The sequence below is a fragment of the Labrus mixtus genome, chromosome 11 (assembly GCF_963584025.1).
Source record: "Labrus mixtus chromosome 11, fLabMix1.1, whole genome shotgun sequence".
Classification (NCBI taxonomy): Eukaryota; Metazoa; Chordata; class Actinopteri; order Labriformes; family Labridae; genus Labrus; species Labrus mixtus.
The window spans coordinates 21,173,740-21,192,074 of record NC_083622.1 but is presented as its reverse complement, the minus strand read 5'-3'; the positions used below and the strand labels follow the sequence as shown (position 1 = coordinate 21,192,074).

General features: G+C 36.5%; 4 protein-coding genes across 5 annotated transcripts; 1 reads left to right on the top strand and 3 right to left on the bottom strand.

Annotated features, from left to right (window-relative positions):
* Window positions 1-121: 121 nt before the first annotated feature.
* Window positions 122-5,244, bottom strand: lin37 (lin-37 DREAM MuvB core complex component). The gene is made up of 10 exons (XM_061050814.1): window positions 4,990-5,244; window positions 4,582-4,743; window positions 3,144-3,219; window positions 3,011-3,061; window positions 2,836-2,871; window positions 2,523-2,608; window positions 2,217-2,377; window positions 914-1,045; window positions 693-766; window positions 122-475 (listed from the first exon to the last, which is right to left on the bottom strand). The coding sequence occupies exons 2-10, from the start codon at window positions 4,613-4,615 to the stop codon at window positions 388-390; spliced, it is 738 nt and encodes a 245-aa protein (XP_060906797.1). The 5' UTR covers window positions 4,616-4,743; window positions 4,990-5,244; the 3' UTR covers window positions 122-387.
* Window positions 5,245-5,285: 41 nt separating this feature from the next.
* Window positions 5,286-11,172, top strand: proser3 (proline and serine rich 3). 2 transcript variants are annotated; one of them, XM_061050811.1, is made up of 14 exons: window positions 5,286-5,445; window positions 5,666-5,681; window positions 5,758-5,866; window positions 6,239-6,513; window positions 6,765-6,916; window positions 7,035-7,135; window positions 7,575-7,660; window positions 7,742-7,872; window positions 8,023-8,255; window positions 8,347-8,852; window positions 8,931-9,120; window positions 10,345-10,513; window positions 10,742-10,823; window positions 11,017-11,172. In XM_061050811.1, the coding sequence occupies exons 2-14, from the start codon at window positions 5,671-5,673 to the stop codon at window positions 11,066-11,068; spliced, it is 2,097 nt and encodes a 698-aa protein (XP_060906794.1). In that variant the 5' UTR covers window positions 5,286-5,445; window positions 5,666-5,670; the 3' UTR covers window positions 11,069-11,172. The 2 variants fall into 2 exon arrangements, with proteins under 2 accessions (XP_060906794.1, XP_060906793.1); XM_061050810.1 differs by having other exon boundaries at window positions 5,293-5,681.
* On the bottom strand, window positions 11,089-12,733 carry hspb6 (heat shock protein, alpha-crystallin-related, b6). Its single transcript, XM_061050812.1, has 4 exons — window positions 12,575-12,733; window positions 12,304-12,459; window positions 11,777-11,899; window positions 11,089-11,675 (listed from the first exon to the last, which is right to left on the bottom strand). The coding sequence occupies exons 2-4, from the start codon at window positions 12,457-12,459 to the stop codon at window positions 11,526-11,528; spliced, it is 429 nt and encodes a 142-aa protein (XP_060906795.1). The 5' UTR covers window positions 12,575-12,733; the 3' UTR covers window positions 11,089-11,525.
* Window positions 12,734-14,164: 1,431 nt separating this feature from the next.
* Window positions 14,165-16,911, bottom strand: psenen (presenilin enhancer, gamma-secretase subunit). Its single transcript, XM_061050813.1, has 4 exons — window positions 16,775-16,911; window positions 16,297-16,377; window positions 15,922-16,026; window positions 14,165-14,675 (listed from the first exon to the last, which is right to left on the bottom strand). Exons 2-4 carry the CDS (start codon window positions 16,355-16,357, stop codon window positions 14,536-14,538), a joined length of 306 nt encoding a protein of 101 aa, XP_060906796.1. The 5' UTR covers window positions 16,358-16,377; window positions 16,775-16,911; the 3' UTR covers window positions 14,165-14,535.
* Between the last annotated feature and the right edge of the window lie 1,424 nt (window positions 16,912-18,335).

Here is an 18,335-nt window from a genome sequence, read left to right as displayed (position 1 = left end):
AAGTTGTTTCAGACAATATTTGTGTTGGACATTCGGAGAGTAAACAAGTAAAAAAACATGAGGTTTTAATCCCTCACGTTAAGGATGAAAGGTTCATGATGTGTTGAAAAAATACAACTAATGAGATGAATCATTTTAATACAAGAAAATCATTTACAAATCCCAGTAGGTTTGCCAGTGCAAAATACATTGCAGCAAACCCAAACATCCTTCAATATGAATTGTATCAAACAGTGGATAGAACATGTGATTTTGCTTAAGGCTCAAGGTTCTGTTAATGCTTTCCTATGAGACTTATTATGAATATGGCAGTTGTTTTATACTTTGACTTGTTTGCCATGGCAGCTTTCCAAGTCCATTCTGTGGTAGAGAAGAGCTGTGAGCCAGTCAGTGATCATAAAGCTCCTTCATCTCCTTAAGGATCTTAATACTCTCGCTGTATCTCAACTGGTTCTTGTTAGAGCACTCCTTCCATCTGAAAGAAAAAATACCAATATGGGTCACCACAACTTATTCCAAACTAAAAGATGTTTCAGTGGTTGAAGCTGAAACTTACAAATCAACTCGTGCTGAAAACACTTCCCTCTTACTCAATATGCGTATGTTCCTATCTGTGTCTATCTGAGACACAAAAACAAACATGGTCTACAAGGCGGGTTAAGTGCAACCTTATCTTGCAAGAGAAAACTTACTTCTGTCTTATCTTTTTCCATCGTTCCATGTGGTCAAATATGAGAGAACCTGGTACAGGAACTGGCTCTGTTAACTGTGCAAAGAAAATATTAAGGTTGAGCTACGATTATATTAATCAGCTTTAATTAATTCATAGATTTTTCAAATTAAATGCATAATAGATCATAACAACATACAAGTATGAATAGTAAAAAAGTGTTATAAACACATTATACAGAACCTTTGTAACAGTGGGTTTTTCTGTCTGCGGGATCCTGAGATTGATGAGTTCACCAGTTGGGCTTAACGGACAGGAGGTTGGAGGAGGGAGTCTGAACACATTCTGATCTTTACCATTGATCAAGTCTGTAACCTGGCAAAGAAAAAAAATATTAAGTTATAAATAACATGTTGGACAAAAGATGCTACATTTATAAACAGTAAGGGTGTGATCCTAACAGCAGATAGAAAGTAGCAGTAAAGGTTTAAGACAAGGGTCGGCAACCTCTTATTATCAAAAGAGCTATTTTTGTCATCTGTCAACAGCTCTCTCACTCCTCCGTGCAAACGGGTATCAGTGAGTTACTTTGGTTACCCCTCTATGTTTGTCAATTTTTTTCTGACACCTTTACTAAAAAAGAAAAAGAAAATCAAGATTCCAAAAAAACTTAAATATGGTAACTTCTTCACCACATGACCATGTGAAAGAAATAAATCACATTCTGGAATGTTTAAATTTGTATATTCAAAACTAAAAGGAAAACTGAAGTAAATCCAAGATTTCATACAAAACTGCATATGGACTATACATAAGGGTACTTTTATACAGCTCAGTGCAGAAACACAACAACTATAAATGTCAATAAGTATAAAAATGGATGGATTAATCATTGATGTGAAAATGATCCTGAATAACTTCAAATCCTGAATTCAAAAGACTTGATCATGATAATAATTTGCACGCACATTTTAAGTGAAATTTAAACATGTTATACATTTTTGTACATCATCGTCTTCAGTAGGCACTGGGACAACAGCACATACTCCTTCCTGTCTTGATGGAATGTCTAATTTTGCTTAGCCCCATGGGAGCACCTTTATGTCATAGAGACACTTTTCTTTTAAAATGTTATCCATCCAATTCCCAGACAATTGTGCTGAGCGTCTAACAAAGACCTTGTCCATATTTTTGTGGCACCGGTAATAGGTGTGTTTTATATTAACAATATTGCCGAGCCTAAAATAGTTGCAGTCTACTATTTACTGTTTGTTCGGTTTGATAAATTTTAATTACAAATCAGTACAAAGTTGCTTCCCTGCAAAGTATGATTCCAATTCAGGTTGACACTCTTATCCATAATATTTTACACCACAGTAAGGGTGGCTGTACTACTTAGCAAACGAACAAAAAAGAAGATTTTTAAAGTCACTATTGTAGTCTACAAGGGAAAGTATATTATTTTTGGAGATTCATTATTATTGTTTTAAGAGTGGATACTTAAAATAAAATGTAAGTTATTTAACAGAACTGTGTAGCCTCTTACCTCTTCCTCTATCATGCTGTGTGGGGGGCTCGGAGAAGAAAGTGGCTCTCGAACAGAAGGATTGTTTCTCATCCAGGCACGGCAGATAGGATACAGAGGGGTGCTGGTGTTAAATTGAGCCAGATCAACACTGCGATCAAACAACTTAATAATGTAAGAGTCTAGAAAAATGGAAAATACAGAAAAAAGCAAGAAGGCATTAGGTGACAGGGAAAGTGATCACACAAAATGTCAAGGAAAGTACCATGATGTTATTAGTTATAGTTATCTAGCTGAAATATTATAAAACATTAGCATTTAGTTTACTTTGTTTATGCTGGTTGGTTTCTGGTATGCCCTCATCCATCTCTTTCCGTTTCTTCCTCCGATGCTGTGGGAAGCGAGCTGATGGCCTGGAAAAATCAGATCAAGGACAGGGACTTTATAGCATACTGAGAAAATTCACCAAAGTTATTGCATTTCATTTCTGTTATAGTGTTCAGACATCAAACAAGTCAATGTGTAATTTTTTATTTAATGACATGGCAGGCCTTATGTGAGGCTTTTTCCAGCCATTATGGTATGAAAAACACAATATATGGAATTGTTTATTGTTGGCATCTGGTGGAAAAAAAGAGACACTTGCCTTTTTCCAGCAGATGATGGAGACAAATCCCTACAGAAAACAAGTAGTACATGGAATATGAAACACGCTTTTACAGTATATAATGGTTGCTGAAATTAACCGGCAGGTTTTAAATAACGTCACCGCACGATTATATCGCACAATTTCCAAATTATGTAGAGATACATACTTGTTTAAAGAGTCTGTTGAGATTTTTCCAGTGTCGCTCTCGTTTTGCTCCCTGCTCAATATACAATGATATTAGTATGACCGGAGAGTGACCATATTTACATAGATTTGAAAAACATTTTAATTTCACAAACCTCTCATTTTCAGTCCTTTCAACCAGTCCCTTCAAAACAGCATCCAATCTACTACGTGCACCAGCCCCTTCCATATCTGCAGTGGTCACAACAGAAAATAAATAAATGGGTGTTTTGTTGAAAGAATAATTTATGACAAACTTAAAATAGAATAGAATGTCTTTATTGTCATTATACAATATGTACAACGAAATTATTTGGCTTCACCTTAAAGTGCACACACATACAAGCATCCACAGCTAAAAACAACAAAAGAAAAAAAAAAAAAAAAGAACTCTCATTCAGGTAAGATGGGCAATGGTAGGAGTTATTTACAGGTAGTAGCATAACAGAATATAAATAGATACTGCAGAAACATAAAATAAATATTGCACAGTATGAAATGTAAAATATTGCAGAAATATAAAATAAATATTGCACAGTATGAAATGTAAAATATTACAAAAATATAAAATAAATATTGCACAGTATGAAATGTAAAATATAGCAGAAATATAAAATAAATATACACAGTATGAAATGTAAAATATTGCAGAAATACAAAACAAATATACACAGTATGAAATGTAAAATACTGCAGAAATATAAAATAAATATACACAGTATGAAATGTAAAATACTGCAGAAATATAAAACAAATATACACAGCATGAAATGTAAAATACTGCAGAAATATAAAATAAATATACACAGTATGAAATGTAAAATATTGCAGAAATATAAAATAAATATACACAGTATGAAATGTAAAATACTGCAGAAATAGAAAACAAATATACACAGCATGAAATGTAAAATACTGCAGAAATATAAAATAAATATACACAGTATGAAATGTAAAATATTGCAGAAATATAAAATAAATATACACAGTATGAAATGTAAAATACTGCAGAAATATAAAATAAATATACACAGCATGAAATGTAAAATATTGCAGAAATATAAAATAAATATACACAGTATGAAATGTAAAATACTGCAGAAATATAAAACAAATATACACAGCATGAAATGTAAAATACTGCAGAAATATAAAATAAATATACACAGTATGAAATGTAAAATATTGCAGAAATATAAAATAAATATACACAGTATGAAATGTAAAATACTGCAGAAATATAAAACAAATATACACAGTATGAAATGTAAAATACTGCAGAAATATAAAATAAATATACACAGTATGAAATGTAAAATATTGCAGAAATATAAAATAAATATACACAGTATGAAATGTAAAATATTGCAGAAATATAAAATAAATATACACAGTATGAAAAACTTAAGTCTACAGTACGGAGTTCATTAAAGGCAGATTATATTTTCAAACTGTGTTAATGAATTTCAGATGTGTAAATATACCAAATGCAATGTGCTATGTGTTAAGATTCTATAAATCATAGTGTAAGACTTTAAGGTTAAATCATCTTACCTGGTCTTTCCGTCTTGATTTTGACCTGGTGCATTATCTCCACTTTTTATGTTTATACAACGGGGAAAAACACCAGGTCGTTCAACTATACGCTCACCGTCGAAGAAACAGACCGAGAATCCAGGTTGTGTGTTTGATATGGAGAGCTGACTGGAGCTGAAGCTGACTGAAGAAGGCTGAAGCTGAAGCTGACTGAAGCTGACTGGAGCTGAAGCTGAAGCTGACTGGAGCTGGAGCTGAAGCTGAAGCTGACTGGAGCTGAAGCTGACTGGAGCAGGCTGAAGCTGACTGAAGAAGGCTGAAGCTGAAGCTGACTGAAGCAGGCTGGAGCTGACTGAAGCTGACTGAAGAAGGCTGAAGCTGACTGAAGCTGGAGCTGACTGAAGCTGAAGCAGGCTGAAGTCTAACACGACCGGGCTGGTAGCTAAACGTTAGCTTGCTAACTGTGGTAAGCTTATGGCGGTTGGCAAGCTATGCGTTTAATAACGTTAATACTACTTTATGAGAACAACCTAATTGGTCTATTTGCCAACTAAGAACTCACCCTAATGTTTTTCAAAAATGGATAGGGGAATAGCTCTCTAGACTGAGCGTTAAAATATTGTTAAGCTTAAGTGACGGTTGCTTAGCTAGCTTATTTTGACCATCGGTCTTTCCTCTTCCGCGCGCTGACGCGTCACTATAACCTGATTGGCTCTTGTGTAGGGAGGTCCTTCTACGTGATTGGGTTCAACACATGTCAATCATATTTTACTTGCTTCCTATTGGCTGCATGTGTTGGTGTAAATAACGATCGCCAGAACAGTTTGTGGCTTGCTTCTGGTTTAGTCGATAATGGTGTATTTATAAAAAAAAAAGAGCAAGGTAATTGTGTTTCATTGACTAAGTTGAAATGTCGAGTAAGTAGATCCGTAAAATCCCTACCGTAGGAGCTTAATTAGCTTTTTCAAAGACAAATTATGCCGAATTGGCGTTTAGTACCATAGTAACTTTCTTTTGTTGACATGCCAAGTCAAACTCACTAAATCAACCTCTGCTGCGTATCCTCCCGTGTTCTGTATAAACCACATGTGGTGTTCTAAAGCTGTAATGAAATCCAGGTAAGATCGTATGGACAACATTTTGATAGCACCCTTAAAAAAATGTACGGCTGGTGAAAATGTATTGTTTTTACAGTGGTCCCGTCTTCACAAGGCAGAATCCCTTTGAACAAGCATCCAAAGTGGTGAAGACAAACTACCACCCAGCATCCAACAAGTCCCTGTCACAGAAAGAGAAGCAAACTGTAAGTACACGCTACATCAGGGATGGGCAACTTTGGTCACAGCAAGGGCCACATTCATTTAATTCTCACTGCCAGGGGGCCAAATTGTAGAATACAAAAACGATTACAGTCAATTTTGTCTTCAATTTAACTCAACATGTGCCAGTGATCAAATATTATTATGGACATACTTCTGGTTTTCATGATTTCATGGCAGATTTAGTCAGGTTTTCTTCATGTTCCCGATTAATTGATGTGTAAAAATTGACCTGAGGGCCACGTTGAGGGTTGATGGGGGCCGCATGTTGCCCACCCCTGCTCTACATATACTATAAGGCATGTTTTACTATGCATTTCTAAGTCCATGCAAACACTTTGTCATTCGTTTTACAGACTTTCAGTCCAGAACGTTTTAGCAAGCGATCCAGTGCACAGTTTAACACTCTGAGGCCAGAGGACCAAGGGCTTACTGAGAAACAAGACAGCTGTTTTACTGCCACGGAGGGACATCCTGTTTTTGAAGAGTCATGGCCATCCTCTGACTGTGGATCATCTCCAGCCAGTATTTTAACCTCATCTAACATGGTGTCACCCAAACAGTCTGCAAGAGCAGGAAAACACTCGACTTCCTTAGAACCAGGAGTTCAGCAGGATTCAGTGCTGTCAAAGTAGGTTGAAATTTAATTTGGTTTAGACCAAACCCTCTAACGTAATAGCTATGTCTTGCAGCTGGTATTCCAGTTAATTAGAGCGGTAACATATTATCACTTAAACAAAAGGATCAATATGTGAAGGAGTCACTAAACATAACAGTAGTGATTCTGCTTAGAAGCCTCAAAGATAGAGAAGCAGGTCAGTGGTTTTGTATCCTGATACTGGAATTACTAGTCATAGGAAACGCCAACCTTTTTTGTAACAGGTATATAGAGCGCTTTCGCCATGGCCGACCGCAAAGTCGTGAGGAGCGCCAGCAGATGGCTTCTTCCGTCAGAGAGAAATCGGTGCCTTTTTGGTGGATAACATCCTCAACTTTTCCCCCCAGCTCAACACCAACTAAAACAACAGACAAAGGTACTTATGGTCACTTATTGCAGACTTACTGACTTTTGATATATGATCCTACATTTCAATGAAGAAATCAAGCCTTTTTTGTGTGAAATGTAACAGTGAAATCCTTTGCATTCAACAGATGTTACCCAGCCTCTAAAAGATGCCCATGGAGCTTTCATTTACAGTCCTGTACAGTATCAACGTGACAGATCCCTCTCCCCATGTAGAAGATCCCTAAGTGTGAGTGCATTCATGAGTTTATGAAAACCACCAGATACTACTCCAGTTTAATGTTTTTGCACATGTGTTTATAATGGGTTGTTGGGGTTGCAACCTGCTGCGGTTTATGCCAGGTTTCTCTGACTGCAGGAGAGAAATCATCCAACTACCTACCGTAAAATATTAACACTTTATCAAAACACCACATGTCTGTTTGAAAACCTCTAGTCTGTTTACTAAGTGCCAAGTAAGCTTTGGTTTGGCAGCCATGTTTAGAAATATGGCTGGCTCTGCCTTTTGTCAAATGAGTTGCCCTAATTAAAGTATGGAAAAACTTCAGTACATAAGAGCAATATAAGACTCAAATGCAGCCATTTTTTTTCATTTAGTTTTATTCATTCACACCACATTGTGAGTGTTGTACCCTTTTAATCTTCTACCTGTCCATTTTTTGTTTCAGATTTTGTCAGACACATCCCAGGGGGAATATGACGACACTGAGATACTACAACTTCAAGATCGGGCCAACAGACTTCTGCTGAGAGAGTATGAAAACCATCAAAGTAACATGAATGATAAATGAAAAAGAAATACTCCAGTTGAAAGTGAACTTTTTCTTTGTAACAGTGAAACTCTGAATGATGGATATATCCACGTCAGCTCCGAGGGTCTCGGATGCTCAGATTTCTCTTCTCCATGCAGCATAGAGGAGCCAGTGAGAAGACCTGTGATTCCTGGAGTAACAATGTCTGCTGCTGGTAATGTAACAGCATGGACTTCTGTAGAATTTTGTTGATGTTTTCTTGAAATTTAAACTTGCTTAATCATTTTCCTGTATATGCAACATGTCAAAGAAGGTTCTTATTTTTTATGCTTCTGAAAACTTTTGTTTGTCTCAAAATGGACAGAAATGGCCAGCTCAGACTCAATTCAAGCCCATCTCTCCCAAAACCCCTCTGTCGTTTCTTCACTGGAGCCCCCCACTCGACCGGAAGATGACATCTTGTTCCAGTGGCGTTTAAGGAGAAAGATTGAGCAGGCCAGGGAGTGGCCCCAGAAACACTCAGGTTTTTATGGTCTAACCACTAACAGGCAGGCCCAGAGTTTAAGCCAGACCTCAGCTAGTGGACAGGCCTATAAGGTTGGTATAATAATAGTGTATGTATATCACAGTTTATTTTTATTTTTCCAAAATCCCCAGGATAATTATTATGTCCTCTTTCTTGCAACAGGGACGTGTTCAACCTCCAGAATTCTCAGAAAAAGTGATACATCCTGAGATTGCTGGTGCCAGGCTAGAACCCAAAGTAACTCCTGGATCATTTAGCCCATCTTCAGGTCCAGCTCCGTTACCTGCCTTTGTTGTCTCTGGTTCTTCAGTTTCTCAACCCCATGTTCCTGCCCACATGCATTTTCTTTGTGATGTCTTGCCATGTCCCAGCCAGACATTTCATGCTAGTACACATGACAACATTTTCCAAAGTAGGGATGAGTCTCGGACTAAAATAGTTTTTGAAAAGGCACAAGCTGAAAACAAGATGAACACAGCCCCAGATGATCCTTTTCTCGAACATATTCCAACCCCATCAAATGCTTCATCTGGAGCTACAAAAGGGGAAAGGCCATCCAACCACAAAAGATTAGAGAGGAACAAGAGGGAGAAAGCTCAGACAAAAGAGTCAGAGAACAAGAAGAAGGAGACAGTGATGTATTTCAGAAAGCAGAAGAAATCAACAAGGTCAAGTATTGAAACATGCTCATTGTATGGAAGACCATACAACAAATTCTAATTATACATATTGACTTATTTTTGCAGGCATACTGTGGAAAAGGAACACAGTGATGGCCCTGGCTCTACAAATAGGAGTTCTTCACATCAAAGGTATCCTGAAAGGATCTTGCCATTGGCCAAGGAGAAGCAGCAACAAGAGGGACGTTTCTCCAGCCAGAGCTCTACTGATGATCATGCACCACCACATTCTCCAATACACAGTGCCTTAGGACAGGTCAGCATTTACACAAGCTGTAGAGTGTTTTTATATTCTCAACCGTTCCCATGTTATTTTCTTTACTCTTTCTCACTTTATGAAGTTGGTTAAAGCAGGCAACCAATGAAGCCAGTGAAGCTGTTTGCATATTATTCACAATGTTATTCTTGATGTTATATTTTGATAGCCTGCAGGTAGCATAACCTGCAAAACAAGCCATGATCCTTCCAAATGATAAGGTGATTGGACTTTATGTCAGATTTTGTTGTATAAGAACATTGGTGTTTGACAGGCTTTAGTTTCTAAACATGGTGGCATGAGATGGAAAAATATTGAAATGTAAAAAATATATATATTGACATTCCACCCCGCCACCTAATTTTTATTGAGACTAAAAAAAGTTGATTTTTCTTCAGCGGTTGGTTTATTTCACTTCTTAACAAAAGCATATCGATCTCCTCAGAAGAATATTTCAGGGGAAAGTACAGCATTTTTGAGCCCAAAATAGCTCTTCATGGTATCAAAATGGCTCAAGTAGGTCTGCACAATGAATCACCATTTAACTGTTATCGCAACGTGAGAATTTGGGATAAACACAAAATTCTAGATTTATTGCACTAAGTAAGAGAACTTATTTTATGTGCTTTCTCAGTCGTCACTATAACATTTGACCTTAAGGATGGAGGCTTGAGTATATTTGCCGTGCATCCACACACTTTTGATACATTCAGGCGAAGCTCAAGGTAGTGATCTGCTACCATCAGGTTAATTGGTGCCAACTTAGTGGTTAAAATGTATTTTAGGATATATTTAGAATTGAAAAGGGACATGTTACAAACACAGGTATCATGCACAACATGAAAAACAGCAAGTGGACAAAAAACTGTTAGCTATAGCTTATTACGCCCTCTAATATTTGTATTTAAATTTCTCTTTATATCGTTATCACACATCCCATAATTTTCTCATATCCTGCAGGCCTAGTGGTTGGTATTAAAAATATACACTTTAACATTTGTAAAAGATATTAAGTCAGGAATGCAACAATGTATTCAAAATCACAAATTACTAAATGAACCCTGAACCCACTTTTGTCAATTGATTGCGCATTGTAACTTTTTTTGTTCAAATCTATTTTGTTTTTTTAATTACAAATAGCATAATCTAATGTTAAGCGTAGATGTCATTATGGGGATAAAAAGCGTAATTATCCAGTAAAGTGTTGTTGTTTGACATTGACAGGTAGTCTCCGAGGTCTTGTTCCCTATGACGGAATCGTCTCCTGCTCCGAGGATGCCAGTCTCCTCCTCTCCCTCCTGCACTTCTGCAGCTCGGACACAATCCTCAGTTCTTCTCTGTGATGAACAGAACTCTGTTGAGGTCATATCACAGCTGCTGCAAGAGGCTGAAGGTGAGTGTACGGCAGCAAAGAGCACCAACCTTTACCCTGTAGTTAATTGTGGAAAATCTATTTCTTTGAATAGCTTTCACTCCCAGCATTCCAAAACCTTTTAGGTATTTCTTTCTGTGAGCTTGCTGTTAGTTTGTTAAGCTGGTATAATTTGTAATGCATGAGGAATTTGTTGTGCATACCATTTGAGTCCCATAACCTAAATAATTCAGGTTTTTTATTTTTCAGATTCAGATGAGAAAGAGTTTGAAGATGATGCTTTATTAAAAGTCCTTCGCAAACAGAGAAAATGGGTAAAGGAACAGATCAGGTAAAATAATAAGCTATGACTTAAATTGCTCAATGTAAGCCAAATTGATTATAAAAAATGATATACATGTTAATGTAAGGCTGTTAATCTTCAAATCCAATTAAATGTAGCACTTGTTATAAATCATTGAATGATGTTAAGATATGTGAATCAAATCTAAGAACAGTCTTCTACTGTGATTTTCTTTTTTCAGTGAAGTTGACTTTTTGTTGAATGGCTTTCTGGACGAGCAACATGCTACCTGAAGATGAAGAAGAAGAGACACTTGACTCAGTAGTTTTTATTTTTTATGAAGAAATAAAGTTTATTTGTTCTCGAAATATTTTCCACATTAAAGAGCTTAGAGATATGTTAGTGTGCATCATTAATCACAAACATTACACAGTGCATTTTACAAAAGTTGCACAAAAAAGTCAGCACAGTGAGCTGTCATTGCAGAATATTTACAAAGAATGATTCTGTGAAACATTACTGTATGTAAGAATCATGAGTTACAGTCAGAGCAGTATATACAAACCTCAGAGAGCAGGGAATATTAAACAGTGCCAGGAACTAAACAAACCAATGTTTTGGCACATGCTGAATGTTGCTATGACTGGATGGGGAAAAAGTGTTTTCCTTGTGAGTGCATAAAAGTTTATGTTGTATTTGTTATAGTTCAAAGTGAGGATAACAGAAATTGAGTGTTGGATATTGAATCCATTAGTTAAGGATTCTGGTTTGCACAATTGGTGCAGCTATGATAAGAATGCCATCTGGAGAGACCGCTGACTCCAAAGCCATGGTGTCTACCCCCTTTGGGATTCGGTAGCGACGGTTAAACTGCCGTGTGGTCAATCCTGGACCATTCTTCTACAAAAACAAAGACGTGAGTACAAGTTTAGAGGATGACAGAGATCACAACTTTTGAATAGAACCTAAAGAATACTGCTAGTTTCTGTTATAATACCAACCTTTTTCTCTTCATGCTTTCCTTGAACTTCTACAAAGTCTCCGATCACTTTCACCATTAGGTCCCGTGGGTTGAAGTCCTTTACATCTACTTGAACTGTGAAACCCCTGTCATCACAGTTGACCTGCCGTAATCAAATAAAACTGTATATTATTTCATAGAAACAACATATCCACAATCACTGCAAAAAGCTCACCAAAAAATATATGACAGCATGCTCTTAACACGATACATATCATATGTAATATTTGCTAGTTAAAACACACTCCTGTGTTGAAATAGTAGTTAGTAGATAGTTTTTTTTAGCTTTCAAATGCATCTTTATTTGCTGAAGAAGACTTAGATGTTGGCTTCTGGGTTGACCATGAATTACATCAAATACTTAAGGGGAAAACTTTTATTCTATAGAGTCCCAGCTATCTAACAAGTTTCTATTCTGTTAACCTGCATTTTCACAGAGCCAAAACAAAAGCAAATCATCAATTTAGTTTTTTCAAAACCTGGTTACAATAACTCAAAACGACCTACCTCAGCAGAGCTGGTATTATCAGTCTCTGGAATAAGTAATTTAGGAGACCAATTATATTGTCCATAAGTCCCATTCAGGCGAGGAATAAGAGGTTGCAAAATTTTCTCCCATTGGATATCCCCAGCTGGCAGAGTGGGTGGCAGGATGAAGTCCATCTATTAACAGTAGAAATAAGGAAAACAAATTAATATTATTATAAGAACTGGAGTCAGAGCAGTTGAGGCTACAACATACTAGACCACAAAACATAAAACGCAAGTCACTACTTACCTCTTCCCAAATTCCTTGACCAAATAAGTGTGTGAAAGGGAAGAGAGCCCTGTTGAACAGCTTGTTTGAGGTCCTGAGAGAGGCACAGGGAGTACCTATGATTTACTGGTACACCGGCCTGACTGACTCTGAGTGACTCACTGACTGAGTCTCCAGTAGCTGCCTGACATGAGTGACTGTTGTGGTGTGTGTGTTTTATAGGCTTCTGGGGTTGCATAATGAGTTGGGGAATTCATTGTGGGGCACCTTGCTTCTGTTATGATCCGGACTAATGCGTATACCCTTGAGTGTTCAGGCAGCGCCATATAGGATAAGAGTGTATTGTTATTGGAGTGACGCAGCTGTCTCGGGATTGTGACAATAACGTGTCAATTAGTCATTACCAATTGATCCCTTGTATTGATGGCGCCGATACAAAGAGACTGGTTACTAATAAGAGTCGTTTTTAAGTAACACTTAAAGGCTGTTGTCAGGGAAGGTCCGTCCAAAAATAAGTTCAAAAGACGATGTTGACCCTCGTGGGCTGATGCCGAACAGACGGTGACAGCAGGGACGTGCTAAACACATGCCAGAGCACGTGCACTGCCAACAAGCCTCAACTGTCAGAGAGGAACACACTACTCAGATCAATTATCAAAGTCACAGATGCAGTACACCTTCATGTTAAAATAAACCATTAGGTTACAAGTAAACTCTTGATATTAGTACAGAACAAATGAATAGACTATTATCGTCCTCAGACAAATGTTTTCTCTTTGTGAAGTCTTAATTGTAATGCATTGGTAATAAACGTATATTTAATGCCTGAGAGGTCTAGCTAGAGCTAATAAATGTATGTTGGTTTTGTATACAATAGGCATATAGCCTATATTTTTGTAGCCTAGTTGGTTAAAGTTTCTACTATTATTTTATAAAATCTTTATTAGTAGTTACATGCTGACATAACTTGAGAAGTAGCCTATACCGTATTGTATTTGCCATTTAAATGTAGCAAAATATAAAGTACTATGATAGTAGCCTACTTGAGTAAATGCATCATGCCCTTTCCAACACACTCAAAATACACATGTAAAATACTACACACTTCTAAACAAGGTGCAATGTCCATAAAAGGACTCCTTGTATTCACTCCCAATAAATCAGATTTATTAAGTGGCCCTGTGTTGTTCACAGTACAGATTGTGCTGATACTTCTGGCATGTTCTTGGCACACTATGGTGAAGTCAGCAGTTAATACAGGGTGCACATGTTCTCCCCGTTAGTTATGTGAATCCTGTGACTTAAGCTTTAACTGGTGTGACTAAAAATGGCTCTGATTATGTTATGACTCATATAGGAGACAGGGAAGTTGGGACATTGGTGGGATTAAGCTATTGGGTTTCATTACAGGCGCCAGTCAATGTCCAGCCTTTAGGGGACTACTATAACAATGCCAAATATTGGTAGTATGTAGAGAGAAAATAGTTCAGGGATGGGTCACCAAACTAAAAGCCCACACAGACCTATAAACATTGGATGAATAATGATGTTCCAACACAAACATAAAATGTTGACTCACGTACAGTACATGGAGTAACAAGTGTCAGAAGGTAGCTTTGTGACTTTTTTTATTCATCATATACAAGTACAAAATACTTTTTGGGTGCACAATCATACAGAATTATTGAGATTTTTTAGTCAGGAAAAAAAGGTTGCCTGGAGTATTGTTCAGTGAACTAACCTGAATGCACATTAATAGATAACATTGTCAGCAGGGTTGATTAGCTTACACTTCAACCAAAGGATATTCTCAAATTCCTTGAAAGCAGGAATTTCTAAAGCATGCATCTTTGAAGAACATGGCTTTTGATTTCTATGTTTACTGTATTTACCAAAGTCTTACACTGTAGTTAAAAAAGGAACATTTCTTTTTGCCTATTAGTAGATCATTGTTTTCAAAAGATCTGCTGTCAAAAAATGTCTCAAGGAATGCCCAGTGGAATCGTAAAAGAGAGGTAATCTCCCACCTCTCCCCACTCTGCTCTGAAATGCTGGAAAATAGTAATCCACGTTGTGAGAACTGCCGTCCAAAGCAGTAACCCCAATGCTGACCGCTTCACATCTGGAATTAAAGACAAATACAAACAATGGTCATTAAATATTTTGTTTTTTCACACAGAAATAATGAGGTAAAATAACAGGGTAGTGGAAAATGTCTGTTACTTTCAACTGGCCTGACAGATGCAATAAATATTATGATATCTGGATATATACAGTGGATATAAAAAGTCTACACACCCATGTCAAATTGTTAGTTTTTGTGACACAAAAAATTAGACCAAGAAAGATAATTTCATATTACCTGTGCAATTCCATTGAAAAAAAATCTTAATGGTAAAAAAATAATCGATGAAAACTAAAATAATGTGGTTGCACAAGTATACACACCCTTGAGTTTTTCTTATCGTCTTTCCATCAATTTTTGAGGGACGTCCTGTTCTTGGTAGTGTCACTGTTGTGCCATATTTTCTTCACTTGCAGGTGACTGTTTTCAATATATTCCATGATAAAAACTAATGCTTTGGAAACATCTGTTTACCCTGGTTCTGATCACTACCTTTCAACAATGAGATCCCGCTGGTGCTTGGTTAAGATTTTTGTGGACCATGACTTTTGCTATAAGATTAAGCTCAGTGTATGTCAGGAAAATCCTACCAGAACAGCTTCATCTTATTTGCAGTTAATAAATTAATTGAATTGATGGTAGGTGTGTACTGACTATTATTTAACAATTTTAATGTGATTGGTTAAGTCTGAATGCAGCCTCATCCCCAATAGTTAGAAGGTGTGCATACTTACGCAACTACATTTTTTAGTTTTCATTCATTATTTTTCCCGGTAAAAGATTTATTTCTTTTTTTTTTTTAAATGGAATTGCACAGGTAATAGGTCACACTAAAGGTGGGAACGTTTTGAAATTATCTTTCTTGGTCTTATTTTTCTACATCACAAAAACTAACATTTTAACAAGGGTGCGTAGACGTTTTATATCCACTGGTTATTAATAGTACATCATTATGTGAAACATATTTTCTCCAGTATTCCAAATCACAAATTGGGTCAAAATTTCAAATGCTGTCCTCATGTTAGAGGAATTATATTTACACAGTTAATCTAGAAAAGGTAAAGTAGATAATTTTCAATCAATCAATGAATTGAGTCCTACAGGCTAGAACCATAGCACTGGTTGAAATTCAAACACATATTTTTAACGTATGTTTATGAATAAATATCATATAACTCGTTTTTTTAAGTGCAAAAATGTTTTTGTAAAATCCCTGGTATTAAAATACCACTTTGACACTTACAGGTCTTAATCTGGAGCTGTTCGTTGTAGACTGGCTTTACAAAAGCCTCACGGAAAAACCAAACGACATTGACGAGCCACAGAAATGGGAGAAATGCAAAACCCCCTGAGACACAAGACAGAAAAACATAATCAATGACAATTTATTTAAATTCATATTAAGACTGACCCACTCAAGATAGGAAAAAAAATGCATTTCTTTTCTCGTACTAAACTGGTCAGCAGCTTTACTGCTCATGAGTCATGGCAATTTGACTAAACCATTTGAATACATGTGATATATTGAATACATTCAATGACGTGCCCAGTGTTTACAACGAAAACACAGGGAAGTATGATTGAAGAGGTTTGTCCCATGAATACTTGCAACTCTCACCTAGATAATATTTCCTGCATAGGCTGAGTTTCTCCTCATTCGGAAGCCGTTCGAGGTTCATCTTAACCCTGGATCCTGATACTGAAACAAACAAAAAGACTTTAAACACGACTTAAGAATGTCTTCAAACTCTCTCTTCAAACCTTATAAGCTGGTACAAATGTCGATTGCTTAGTCCTGCTTTAAGATACCATCGTCTACTGGCCCGGACATATCTTTATTTTAATACAAATATGTCAAATTCTGTAACCAAAGTAATCTTCAGTAGCTTGGTGATGTTGTCTATTGTCATATGACTCTGGACTCCTCAGGCTAATTGTAGCATTTCGTTAGCTTGGCAGTGTAACGTGATGTCGTTCAGACTACTATGACAAGCCGTATTGATGAGTTACATCAATTAATATCTCATGCGAGGAGTTTATTTTAAGTAAACTGTATGAAAGACTGGAACATTAAGTATTATACAATTACAATTTACCTGATATTTAAGACCTAATCGTCGCTAGTTAGCAAACTAGGAAATGGTTGAACAACAAAACACTTCCCTCTTCGGATTTCTTCTTCGTCTCCTTTGGTCTTTCTCTCTTTGTTATTTGAGGCAAGAACGTTGACTATCGTGCTCCATATCGCCGCCTACTGAGCCGGAGTATATGTCGTCCTGATTTTTGTAAAGACAGGTACTGATCCTGAAAAGTTGGTGGTATTTTGTCTCAAATAGACATATATGAATTAATTCGAAATTTTTGAAGGGGCCTTCCATAAAATATGTTGTTAATGCTACCAGTTACTTTAACAGAGGTCGAAACTAAACAATAACGCCTCATCCCCCCCAGGTGCAAAACAGAGCGCTTCAGGTGCTCATTTGTGCCCACTGCCATCAGACTGTACAACAGCAGCCTATGACAACAATAACAGTCCGTCCTTGACACTAAACTTCACCCCCATAAAACACTACCCACATGACCTGCTTCATTATTATCATTACTAACATTGTATTATTATTATTATTATTATTATGATTATTATTATTATTATTTAGCATCAATATATATATATATATATATATATATATACATATATACTGTACATTCTTTATATTTTATTATATTAGTCTATATTATATAACATTTAATTATATTACACTATATTGTTCATATTGCACTATATTATATTATATTATACTACATTATATTATATAACTGCACTCTCCATTACTGTGGTACAATACTGCCTCTCTTCTCTGCTGTTTACATTACTTGCTGCTATTTATTATACCAAGTCACTTTAATCATCACTTGTCACTTTATCTTATCATTCTCTGCAAATACTCTCTCAATTCCCTGCATAGTTAACTTCATCATTCATTTTGTACTTGTATATACCCCCTGTTTCTATTTTTATTTATCTTATCTATCTGTTTAATGTGTATTTTGAGCTTTCTTGTCTGTGCTGCTGCAACGCCCGAATTTCCCCTCTGGGGATCAAAAAAGTATTATCCTATCCTATCCTATAATAATCCTACTCCTCCTACACTCAAAGTAAATTATAGTGTAGGCTTTTGCTAAGCATTTCTGCTTCTTCTGAGGAAACCAACATTACGTTTAACAGCAAATAATATTTTAGAGGAATATTGATAAACTTGAAATACGATTTGTTATGTGTTTGTTTGATGTGATTGTTCTATTGTAGTAGCCTGGTGTGTTTCCAAATAATCATCGAGGGCGTATTAAAGCCTACGCGCCCCCTAGCGTGTAAAGACGTGAGGCACCACTATAGGTCACAAGCGCTTAGTACATATTCTTTTATATGCTTTGCATTAGCCCCAAATATCGACATCGCCTTATAGAAGTCAAGAAGTAGGCTACACCATGTTATTTCCTAACTGTTTCCCATGTGCAACCGGTGTCCAAAAGTGTAGGCTAGTTGTTTTCTGCGAACATCCAAATTAAATTACCTGTTATTGCAGGTTTTATTTGTTTTAAATGGTAGTTTTCTGTATCCTCGTTGGTTATAAACTATTACAAGATCAGGGTTTTTTA

What these genes read in the sequence shown, in the direction of transcription:
- proser3 (XM_061050810.1), top strand. Translation starts at nt 5,650, where the DNA reads ATGTGGTGTTCTAAAGCTGTAATGAAATCCAG. An exon ending in CATGTAGAAGATCCCTAAGT is followed by an intron (nt 7,136 to 7,574) that starts GTGAGTGCATTC and finishes TTTTTGTTTCAG; the next exon opens with ATTTTGTCAGACACATCCCA. An exon ending in TGGGTAAAGGAACAGATCAG is followed by an intron (nt 10,824 to 11,016) that starts GTAAAATAATAA and finishes TTCTTTTTTCAG; the next exon opens with TGAAGTTGACTTTTTGTTGA.
- lin37 (XM_061050814.1), bottom strand. Translation starts at nt 4,615, where the DNA reads ATGCACCAGGTCAAAATCAAGACGGAAAGACCAG. An exon ending in GAAAGGACTGAAAATGAGAG is followed by an intron (nt 3,062 to 3,143) that starts GTTTGTGAAATT and finishes TATATTGAGCAG; the next exon opens with GGAGCAAAACGAGAGCGACA. An exon ending in TCTGCTGGAAAAAGGCAAGT is followed by an intron (nt 2,609 to 2,835) that starts GTCTCTTTTTTT and finishes TGATTTTTCCAG; the next exon opens with GCCATCAGCTCGCTTCCCAC.
- hspb6 (XM_061050812.1), bottom strand. Translation starts at nt 12,459, where the DNA reads ATGGACTTCATCCTGCCACCCACTCTGCCAGCTGGGGATATCCAATGG. An exon ending in ATAATACCAGCTCTGCTGAG is followed by an intron (nt 11,900 to 12,303) that starts GTAGGTCGTTTT and finishes TGATTACGGCAG; the next exon opens with GTCAACTGTGATGACAGGGG. An exon ending in GAAAGCATGAAGAGAAAAAG is followed by an intron (nt 11,676 to 11,776) that starts GTTGGTATTATA and finishes TTGTTTTTGTAG; the next exon opens with AAGAATGGTCCAGGATTGAC.
- psenen (XM_061050813.1), bottom strand. Translation starts at nt 16,357, where the DNA reads ATGAACCTCGAACGGCTTCCGAATGAGGAGAAACTCAGCCTATGCAGG. An exon ending in ATGCAGGAAATATTATCTAG is followed by an intron (nt 16,027 to 16,296) that starts GTGAGAGTTGCA and finishes CTTGTGTCTCAG; the next exon opens with GGGGTTTTGCATTTCTCCCA. An exon ending in ACAGCTCCAGATTAAGACCT is followed by an intron (nt 14,676 to 15,921) that starts GTAAGTGTCAAA and finishes CTTTAATTCCAG; the next exon opens with ATGTGAAGCGGTCAGCATTG.